Here is an 11,627-nt window from a genome sequence, read left to right as displayed (position 1 = left end):
CCATAACATTAGTAGAGCATTCTTATTTAATATATCACAGATTATATTTTCATTTCATTTTTTTTTTTTTTTTTTTTTTTTTTTTGCTGTAACGTTAAAACTTTAATGAACTTCATGGTATAGAACTACTGTTAACTGGGGCTGGCAGTGCATGTCTGTAATCTCAGCACCAGGGAGCTAAGGCAGAAGGATCTAGAGTTCGAGGCCAGTCTGAGATGCATAGCAAGAATGTATCTTTTAAAAAAGAATAGTCAAGTTCTTACTTTAATGCTGACTCACTGTTGAGCCTTCAGCTGATCTATGCATGAGGTGAATAGCCTGCTGCGGGCTTGACGAGTAGAGGTGCTGAGAAGTGGGGGTTTAGATGAGGAAAGATTGCCTGAGGCACTCTACCCAGAGTAGCCAGTAGACAACAGAGATGGCAGAACACAGTGGTGGCTTTTAGACTCCCTCCAAATTTCCCATAGGTGACAGCTCACTAAAGCTACCTTGGGTCTGGAATAATCATACCCTCAAATTCATTACTTCTGTTGTAGTGTTAAAACTCACAAAGCCATCCCCAGTTAGATGCTAGCTGCTTAGCTTGCACGGGCCTCTATCCTTTCCCCTCTTGCAGTGCTTGAGAGGCCAGCAGCTCCATGGCATTTTGATTAGATATTGTTAGGATAATGCCTCTCTTGACCTGTTTGATGATTACGTAGGCGCATTGTGGTCAGTCCTCCAGACTCTTGTTCTTTGTGTAAATGTGTGGGCAGGAAACTCTCAGGAAAATCTATAAAATGGCAGTGGAGCTACTAAACCCTCAACAGATCTGAAATTCTTCCTACACTCACTGGCCACCATTTCCCCGGCTTTTTAAAACATAGCAACCCTCTGTCATGCCACAGCTACACAAATTATGTTTTTAAGGGCAGAAGAAGTTTGAAACCCTTTCATTTTGCATTTGTTTTAGAGTAAGATTACCCATCTCACCTGCCCTCTTACAGAGTGGCTTCAGAAGGAATGCATACATATTTACATAATTTTTATTGTGCATACCAAACAGATGTTGACATACTAAGTAAACGGGGTGACTCTTTCTCTATTAAAACTGACCCCGATTAGTCTCTACCAGCACAGCCGTAGACAATCATGGGGCCAAAGGGATTCCTCAGATTTTCTTTTATTCTTCAGGTGCATGGAAAATTCCAGAACTGAAGATGCCAGCCAATCTAATTTGTACTGGATTGAAGGAGTATTTACACAGTATATAAACATAGGAACAGAACTCTCGCCTGTATGGTCTAGACTCTTCTAGCTCATCCCTTCAGCCCCCTTTGTCACGATTCCCCAAGTTGTTACAATATATCCCGAGCTCTCTATGACTTGATGACAGTTGGGTACAATGCCATATCTCTCTGGTAGATCTAGAAAAATATGTCAGAGATGCTGAGGTTATCTGGCAGAGCCTTTATAACTCTTCCAGTTCTTATTGCTCACTTCATTTCTCTCCCTGCCTCGAGCAGTCCATTTAGACATCTGGTCAACCTTGGATATCTAGATGCAGGATCCAGCCACTTGTCACTGCTTCCATCACTTCTACCATGGTCCCAGCTAAATACTCATCATCTCTGGCTCCCACTGTTGAAACAGCCTCCCATGAGCTTCCAGCTTCCAACCTTGCTAACTCTACAGAGTCTACAAAGGGATGCCTTAAAACACAACCAAAACATCATTAAAAACTGCTCTTTTCATGCAAAATGCACAGGCAGATTCCTGGCTGTGAGCCCTCTTTCTGTTCCTGAGTGGGTTCTTTTCTGTTTTCTTCTTGTGACCCTGTCTCTTATTATAGGCTCATCCATTCAAACCACACCAGCCTCACATCTCTTCTCCCAGCAGCCTATATGCATTCTTCCCATGGGGATCAATGTGATTCTCTCTCTTTTGCTTTCTCTCTGGGGCTCTGTCTAAATTACTCCCTAGCAGAGAATAGTCTCTGGTCTTCCATTTGAGAACTCTCTGATTTTAATTCCTTGCTATTCCCTTAGCTTTCATCACCCACTTTTGATACCTTTGTGTGTTTTTATTTATCTTGCCCTATAGACTCCAATAAGTAGGCACTTTTTCAGTTTTAATCTGCATTGTATTCCCAGAACAGTCCTCTGTGTATATTATGATCTCAATAGAGAGCTGATAAATTAAAGAATGAACAAATGAATGAGAATCTATTTTTTTAACCTAAAATGCTTGGCCTATTATAGTCCCAATAATAGTAGACAGTTCTCATTGGAAAATATGTGTGTGTGTGTGTGTGTGTGTGTGTGTGTGTGTGTGTATGGGTATGTGCTCAAAATTGAGGACTCCTGACTCTTGCTTGGATTGCTCGTTTTATAATTTGAAATGAAAAAGATCGGAATGCTTATCATGTTTGCAAGCTGTGAATAAATCGCCTGGCAATCAATGTCTGTTTGCTCACATGCACTTCTTGCCGTAGCAAACCATTTCTTTGGTTCATGGACAGAAAAAAAGATAAGCATGCAGGGGAGTGGGATATAGGGGAGAGTATATAATAAGTCTCTTCAGTGGCTAGTCAAAATAAACTTTTATTTGCTGATATTTGGGGGGGGGGTCTCATTTTGAGTTTATCTCATAAGCAAGAAGTCATGAAGACCTCAGACTTCAAAGTAATTTCTGATTCCTAAGGGGGAAAAGCTGTTCACGCAGCTGATGCTCAACCCAGGGAGAGTGTCCTGTGTGCCTGCTAGGTTCCAGTGTGAGCAGGTGGCAGTCAAGCCACAGGACTTACATATCTCCTAGCCCAGGAAACTGCAGGCTGCACTTGGTGCCTGGCTGCCCACCAGTGACTTGGCCCTAAGGGGCCAAGCAGCATGGCTTGTTCATTTTATCTGAGTGGTTTGAACTAGACTTCAAACAGAGAAGGAAGAAGAAGGATTGTGCAGGACAGAATGGCAGCTTTGTCTCATTTTCAGCAGCAAATGACCCACAAGATGAACAAAGCAAATAACAGATGGATACAGACTGAGCCGGAACAGAACAAGAGACCTAGAGACACAGAAATGCATTTTTTAACTCCTTTGTTGCCTTGTTTTCTTGTAGACATCTCTTTCTGTGATATTCTATAATTCTGTGACCATCTCTTATTGGCACAGTGATCCTGAGCTGTGGGGTAGGGGTGGGGGCAGTGACCTATCTTCAAGACTCTGCCCCATGAGTGCAATAGCAGTTGCATGGCTTCCCAGGGACACAGTCTATTTATTAGATAAATGGGGATAAACTCACCTCTACAGAATATGTGTGTGTGTGTGTGTGTGTGTGTGTGTGAAATCAAGCCAACTGATGAAATGTATAGTGGTGTCTGGTTCTTGGTAAGCATTCAATAACACTGGCTACAATAGGCACAAACCCTGAGAAGAACAGATGAGTTTACTATGAAATGAACACAGTCTAAACTCCGTCTGCCAGTTTCCACAGGCTCCCGGAGCTCTTGGGAGCGGCAAGTGGCTCCACGTGGGAAGAGAACAGATTCTAGGTAGAGTTTTCCCGTGAACTACACGAGGTGATGTCAAGGAAAAATACAAAATGAGCAAGAACGCCGGAATCTTCATGCCTTAGGCATCTTGTCAAGGCTTTCTTGCCTTACCTGTGTAAAACACAAACTTTTGCGTTACCTTGCTTTCCAGTTTTGCATGCCTTTCTTGAAGAGGCTGCCCCGAGAACCATAATCTCAGCCCCTACAAAATTCTGAATTCACCCCAAAGTGGTTATAATTCAATCTTCTCCAAAATTCTGAAAGGTGAGTGTTAGTATTTGTTCATAATCTAGAAACTAAAGAGCTGAGAGAAAAATCAGCATCCCTGCAGACAGACAGCAGGGATTGGCAAGGTTGTAGTTTGATCCCAAGCTCCCTATGGCCAACGTTAAAAATTCTCCCTACTGTACCCACAAGCATCAGAAGCTTAAAGTAGGCTCTGGAGTCTGTGGGTACGTGTACACTAATACCCACAGCATCACCATTCACAAGAGCCAGAGCAAGAAACAGCCAAAATTTACATTTCCAGCTGAATAGATCAGTAAAACAACTTATAGCCATCCAGCAGAAGACCACTCAGCCTTAAAAGGAACCAGAAATCTAACACAGACTTAAACATGGGCGAAATATCAGCACACTATGCTAAGTGAAAGAAGACCATCACAAAAGGACAAACAATTCCACAGAGTGTGTCTTGAAGAGTTAAATTCATAGAGATGTGCAACAGAATGGTGGTTACTAAGACGTGGGGCAGAGAAGTGTCTTCATCATTTAATGGGTAAGGGTGATTGGAAAAGGTCTTGAGACAGATTGTGGTAAAGACTGTATAGCTTGTGACATGTACTTAATGCCACTAGGTCATACTGTAATTAATAATACATACTGCAATATATATAAATATATACATATGTATAAAACTGCCACTAGATATATACTTAGAAGTGTTTGAAATGGAAACGTTTTCCAAGTGTGCTTTACCACAATAAAAAGAATAACTCTCACCTAAACTGCAAGGTCTAGGACAAGAGAAAGTTCTTCACTTAATACATCGTAGGCATTGTACCCACAATGGCAGGATGGCAGGAAGTCTGAACATATCTGTTTTTAAAGATCATTTTCCCAAAGGTCTTGAAATTTGAGACAAAGACATCCATTTCCAGATTCCTTGACTGTGTTACACACACCCAGAGGAGCCAAAGCGTTCTGCAAGCAATCACTGTGTAGACCCACAAAGTTGTACCCACAGCAGACTCAGAGACAACACACCCATTCACACTATCTTATTTGAACCCCTAACTATCAAATATTTTCACACGGAAAAAAACAGAGAGATGTGTCAGTGACACTTAAGAAAAACAAGTAGCCAGGCAAGGTCAGCCCAAGTCAGTGGTCATTATTAAAGCCCTCATGATCCGATTGGTCTTCAGGCAGGTTTGCTCACATTTCCCATTCCAAGAGTGCTTTCCTGAGACCTAGGGCAGGCCCAGGGGTGTTCTAGACAGCCATTCTTTGAATTGGAGTAATGCCTGGGCCAAAGCTAAGAGTCAGACTAGCATATAAGCATCCCAAAGTCATGGACTTCATTCTACACCTTCAGAATGAAGACCAGCCAAGGATGGGTATGACTCTCAAACAAAAAAACGATATGCAATTCCTTCTGGCTGCATAGTAAGAATTCAATAAATTCTTAGTAAATTAATGCCTTGAAAAAACTCACACTCTAGTGACAGCAAGTGGTCAGGCATTCAGACAAATGCAAGCAGTGGAAAGGGGTGTCCTGGGACATCTGTGGGCATCAAGGACACAAGAGACTCAAAATCAAAAGTCTCTCAGAAACCAAGAGCAGTGAGCTGAACTGGCCAGGGAGAGGCAGACAAGGGTTTGCAGGCAGCAGGAGCCGAGTATGAGGGCCTGGAAAGGAGGGAAGGCGTGAACGGCGGAGGGTTACTGCTGGGAACACAAAAATAAATGTCCCTAAGTGACTGTAATTTTCTTGACTGGGACGGAAGTGTTTATATGAAATATTACATTAAAAGTCCAGCTCAATTCAAGGTACTCAATTTCACAAGTCAAACTGGGTTTTCCCAATTCTCTCAGGACCTCGCTGCCTCCATCCAGTTGCAGGTCATGAAATAATACGTACCAACTCCCACTCATCTCCCATGTGCAAGAGCAGTCACTAGACTTCTCTTGACCACAATGGAGTAGACCCACTGCCCTGCAGGAAGAAGAAGCATTTGGTGGCTGCTAGAACCCTAGCAAAGGTGGGGAGAGGGTAGCTGGGAAAGTGTGCAGACACCCACGGTGCCAGTTCACCCACAGCCACTGACGCAAGCAGCCTGAGAAGTGTGGTGAGCAGACAGTTCTGGGGCCTGGGATGTTTCTGGATGCAGGCATCTCTATGCTCTCTCAGTCACGCAGGGGCAGCCTTACAGATGCAAGAGATCTTTTCTCCCAAAGCAGTGTTGGAAAGTTACGTGTTCCGTCTGAAGAAGGAGGTGTGATTTGAGGAGATTGTTAGAAACCAGGAAGGGCTGAGGGTCTCTGGGGTTTCAGCGCGCTGTGACTCTAAGCTATCTGACCTTAGACAGGTTCTTTTGTGTCTGGGCTCAGGTCCTGGGAGACTGTCTTTTGACGGTATGTTTCCAGGCAAGCATGAGAAATCTGTGAAGAGAGGAAAACAAATTATAGACTACTTGGATTTTTTTTTTTTTTTTTTTTGCCCAGAAGCCTATATTCAGTTTTCAACTCTCATATACAAAACCCTGGGAGAAAACAGCAAGCCTCCTACAGCAAAAATCCAGGTTTGAGAGCTGAACGATGAACCTCCGAGAGGAAAAACACAGCTTGTGGAATTTGGGGCTATACCTGAAACATGATTGAACCCTGATTTTCTGTGCCCATGACACTGCTTTCATTTAAAAGCAGCCAGAAGGTGTTTTCTGAGCACTTACATTGTGTCAAACGCATTCTCTTGTGATACACACTTTTATTTTTAATTGACATAATAATTGGATACATTCTTAGGGTGAAATGTGGGCTTTCAATGAATGTATACAACACGATCAGGTCACTGGCATATCGTTACCCCAGAAATGTATCATTTCTTTGGGGAATGTTCAAAATCCTCTCTGATGGCTATTTTTAAATATTCAATAAATTATTGTTAACTGAAGTTGACCGACTGCGTTTTAGAACATTAGATGTTACTCCTACTCAGAAACTGCATACTGATACCCATCAACCATCGTCTCTCCATTCCTCCCCCTCCCTCTTCCGTTCTTCTATCTGTTTCTTCTTTGAGCCCAGCTATTTACTTTCCATATATCTATGAGCACGTGTACTCATGTTTGTCTTTCGACATCCAACCTATTTCCTTGGACAAAACAGTTTCCATTCTGTTCAACTTGCTGTACAGGACAAAATAAAGGTAACATTTCTAAGCACACAAGCTCAGGTGTCTCTTTCAATGTATGGACCTCAATTTCTTTGGCTATGTGCCCAGGAGTGGAACTTCTGGGTCAGAGGGTGGGTTTTTGTTTGTTTGTTGAATGCTTACATTTTCTGACATTCTGTGTGTTCTAAATTTCTTGTTTATTTACATCTGCGTGTGTACGCGTGAATGGTATAAATGTACCGATAAGCTAACACAATCACTTGTCGTGGATTCAGGGTACTGACTTAGAATAGGATCCCTGTGACAGAGATAAAGGATGCTATCATTCACAGCGACAACAGTGACCTGACTGTCAGCCCTTTATCTCATCCATCTCCCAATCCCAGTTCTCAAAAGACGACCCACAGAACCACGATGCCTACAAATGGAGCAGGGCCGTCTCCAGGAAAGAAAGCCCGAGTTAAAGAACTGGAGCCTTTCACGAAGGGCAGCCAGTAAGCGTGCCTGCTCTCTCTCTTTATCTGCAAGGTGTACACACACCTGCCCCTTAATCTGGACAGAGACACGGTCTGGAACTTTCAGAGTCATCCGCAATTTTCCATTGACGTTAGGAGAGACTCTATGCCTCTCTTCAAAGGCTGATCACTTTATAAACATTCTTGGAGTCCAGACCAAAGGCAGCCATTGCCTCTGCCTGCAAGAGGTGTGGAAACGAGTGACACTCAGAGAATTGTGTTCTGACAAGTTCCCCCTTGGCAAGATGGTGTGGGCATTGGATAGCAGCTTCCTTTATTCTGTACTGCTCCTCTGCCTGCTAGATAACGTTAGGGCCAGGCCTCAGCTCTCAGGGCTCCTCCTCATCCATGGTCACTTCCTTGGAGAGCTCATTCAGACCCCTGATTTGAATAACTCCAGCCCTAAAGCTGCTGCCATGCTAGTATATCCAGTTCTACAGTATGGTACGTTGTACTTTGATATTGCCCTGAGTCTTGGGATTTGATGTCCAGTTGCATTCATGGTGTCTTCTGGAATCTCAAACATGCCGTGCTCTTGATGCTCACCCTCCACATGAAAGCTGCCCTTCCCCCTCTCTCACCTCTCAGGCAAGGGCACTGCCACTCAGTGTCTCGGGCCATAAGCGTTTCTTCCTTTCATATTCACATCTAATCCTCGAACACGGTTCTCCTCCAAATACATCCTGAATCCCCATGCCCAAGGAATACAAAGCTCACAGATCTACTCATAGACTGTGCACATTTTGAGGTATCACTCTTTCACTTAACAAATAAATCAATTCTTATTTGCCAAGTCAGGGGCTAGAAACCAGAAACCTTTTCTTTTTTAACCTTGCTTTTTGGTTATGTTTTGTTTGTTTTGCAATCTTCGTACTTGAAGGCAAGCATAGGACCTTCCTTGTGCCCACCAAAGGCTCTGTGTGGTTCCCACCCTGAAGAGTGCTTCAGAAATAGGGGTTCAGGATCTTACCTGCTATTTCTCTTTGCGTCTGTTGTGTTGAGATTCTCTTTATTTTGACCAAGTTGATCTTATTACCCTGTGTTTTCAAAACACTTTTTAAAATAAGGATTTAAAATAAGACTTCTATGCTTGTGAAAAAAAAATCTCATATAATTAGAAAAATAAGAAAACTGTGTTTTGTTCTCCTTGATCTAACTTCTAATTTGACTGTAAAATAATGTTTATATTTTTCAGAGCTTATTTCAATTCTCTACAGAGGCTCTAACATGAAAAACAAAAATCTCAGGTATTTTCAGTTGGCTTTTTTTTTTTAAAAGCTTCCTTACATTTAGCTTAAATCCTGGCATTTTATTTCACATCCTTTCTGCATTGAAATTGTTATCAAAAACCACACATTTCAATTGGTCTTTGGACAGCCCGTTGACCACCATTTTACTAAAGCTACCAACTTTCCCTAGGACGCAGTAAGACTAACAGAACTGACACACACAAAAATGTCTCCTGCATGAATCTCTCCACCTTCCCGGTGATTGTACACCTGCTTTCCTTATATGGCAAACAAGGAAGTAACCGTGTTGAAGTTGCTTTTAAACACAGCTTTTCTTCTTTGCCTGTCCAGGTAGCTTCTGTTTTCATATCAGTCTTAATGAAAGCTTTTGGGTTTACAGATCGAGTTACTTTTCAAAGCAGCGTAAGTAGTTTGACATTTTTTTTTTTTTTTTTTTTTTACACTGCAAGAAAGACTTTCACGGCCTCCAGCTCTGGTCTTGTAACCCTGGAGGTAATTCATTTTTAATCTGTCTGCACAGTGAAAACTGAACCGAATGGGGATTGAGCTGCTCTGCCTGTTCCTGCTACTTCTAGGAAGGAATGAGCTCGTCCAAGGTAAGAGAGCTCTCCCGTTTATCACTCTCGTCTTCGCTGTACGCTCGACAAACTGTCATTCGCTCCAGAAAGCAGACCCGCCGTCATTTTTCATCTGATCTGTCTGATGGCTCTCTTGGCACAGAGACACTTTAACAAACTATGGGCAGACTCGGGAATTTCCTCCAGCAAACGTTCTAGATGCTGGGCAAATAAATACAAAGGTTGCATGGGCATTTTAATGAGGAGAATTAGACAGCCTTCCTACACAATGGGACTTCTGCGTGTCGTTGGGATCGCCACTTGGGAAGCTTTTCTGTTCTGTTGTACGACAAGGCCGTCCACTTGGGAGTCATAATATTGAGAGTGGAGAAGGGTTTTAGAAACAGAAATGCCGAATTTATAAGGGAAACCTTTTTAATGGGTACAGATAAGTTTTTGAAATTGCACGGCAGGTGCTGAATAGGAGAATAAGTCAGGTGATTCAGGACTGCTGAGCAGTTAGACTCTGCTGTGGTTTGAGACAAAAGAGAGCTAATTTCTGTTCACATGGTATATATATTCCCAATCGGATGGGTATAAACTATAAACTCAGACATGAGTTAGTAACCTTCAGAACAGTAATCTTCTAATAGAGCTTTGCTCAAGTAAGAAGTGTAAGTCCCATAAGCAGAATGAATGAGACGGCTTTGACTCCCACGTCTTGCTGGCTTTGCCCTTAGGTGGTTGTGCCTGGGGCGGTGCAGAGAGCTGCTCAGACTGCTTGCTCGCGGGACCTCACTGTGCCTGGTGCTCCCAGGAGGTAAGTCACTGGCTATCGCCTTTTGAACACTGTTTACACATCAGTTAATGTCCTCAGTGAAAGCGGTTCTCTCTGCAGGGTCACGTGATTAAATCAGATCAAGAGAGGAACCTGAGTGTCAGAAGATCAAAATTATATTCATGTGTACTTTGAAAACAATTTACTCAAGGAATTGGATGTCAAGTTGTTTTTTTAAAAACTTAACTAAACAACTTTTATTAAATCTAGCAATTTCTAATTAATTAGTTAATTAAATATGCTTTTTATTTTTTATTTTTGAGATAGGGTCTCACTGCATAGCTCATCTGGAGCTCACTTTGTAGACCAGGATCTGTCTGCTTCTGCCTCCCCAGTGCTGAGACTAAACGGGTGCCAGCCCTCTGCTTCTCTTACTTTAAAGGTTTTTCTAGCTGGTTACAGGTATTACATTCTGTCTGGATAACTGGTAGCCATGGAGATGATAGTGTTCAAAGTGAAGCAGGCATTTAACGTTGATACAATGTGATTCTGTTCCATCTGGGACCTGAGATCCCTTGTGAGTCTCTGCTAGGCACTTCAAGAAGGGAAAACTATAATCCATGCATGGGGCAATTCTTTCACAAATCACATGTCATGAACTGAGTGACTCTTGTGCAGCCATTGCAAAGCGGGGAAGAAACAGTCCTTGTCTGGTCAGAGTGAAACCATGTATGTGCAGACCAAGGCTACAAACAAGACAGACCAAGTCACAGCCTGTGCCGTGATGCAGAGAGCAATGTGGGAAGGATTCGCACTAAGAAAAAGAGCCCTTGGCTTTCAGGATTTTAAGTCCCACCCACTGGAAAGAATCTAAATACCAATCAACGCTTATAAATGCCGACAGCAAGAACCCAGTAGCAAGCTCAAAGGGGAAGGAATGTAGATGCTTGGCTCAGAGCTGGGCTGTAGCTGTTAGGACCCAAATTCCACATTCACTGTGTGTGTGGAGCGTTGCCTCACAGGCAGGAGAGCATAAACCAGCTCACTCTCTCTCCACTGCCTCGACTGCTTAGTCCACAAACAAAATTCAAGGCAACTGCGCTCTTTTGAGTTCAAATAACAAATGCAGAGTTGAGTATATTCAACAAGAAACAAACCCATATGCTCCTTGGATATTGTCTAGAAGACAATATTAGTTTCAGGGCAGAGACAAAAAAAAATTGATCTAGAATTTACATTTACTCTGTGTGTGTGCATGTACCCATTCATGTGTTCATGGAGGTCAGAAGTGGGGATTACATCACCTGACAATACGGTTAGTTATAGGCAGTTGTAGGTTTCCTGATGTGGGTGCTGGGAATCGCAATTGGGTCCCCTGGAAGAGCAATAAGCATTCTTAGCTGTTGAGTTATCTCTCAAACCCACCAGAATGTATATTTGAATTCATCTTTCCATTAGTAAGTGCTTCCTAAGGTGCTTCTGAGAGTTTTCCTTGTAGCTGGCCAAGGGATCAGCAAGTTTCAAGGTCAGATCATTTCAGAGGCCTCTCCAATAATCAACGCAGTCATTAGTGCATTAGCTGTGGCAGACAGCTGTGACCA

General features: G+C 42.7%; 1 protein-coding gene across 5 annotated transcripts in view; it reads left to right on the top strand.

Moving 5' to 3' along the window:
* The first annotated feature begins 9,226 nt into the window (after window positions 1-9,226).
* Window positions 9,227-11,627, top strand: part of Itgb6 (integrin subunit beta 6) — a 79,633-nt gene continuing 77,232 nt past the window's right edge. For 3 of the 5 annotated variants that reach the window (XM_013355695.2, XM_026778747.1, XM_013355693.2), the window contains exons 1-2: window positions 9,227-9,287; window positions 9,989-10,068. In XM_013355695.2, coding sequence (XP_013211149.1) covers window positions 9,227-9,287; window positions 9,989-10,068 — 141 coding nt within the window. Of the gene's footprint in view, window positions 9,288-9,988; window positions 10,069-10,525; window positions 10,541-11,627 lie in introns of those variants that run through there. The other 2 variants (XM_013355696.2, XM_013355694.2) reach the window with 2 other exon arrangements.

Source organism: Microtus ochrogaster, chromosome 4, assembly GCF_000317375.1.
Source record: "Microtus ochrogaster isolate Prairie Vole_2 chromosome 4, MicOch1.0, whole genome shotgun sequence".
Taxonomy (NCBI): domain Eukaryota; kingdom Metazoa; phylum Chordata; class Mammalia; order Rodentia; family Cricetidae; genus Microtus; species Microtus ochrogaster.
Note: the sequence above shows the minus strand (reverse complement) of the source record. Positions and strands in the feature narration are given on the sequence as shown.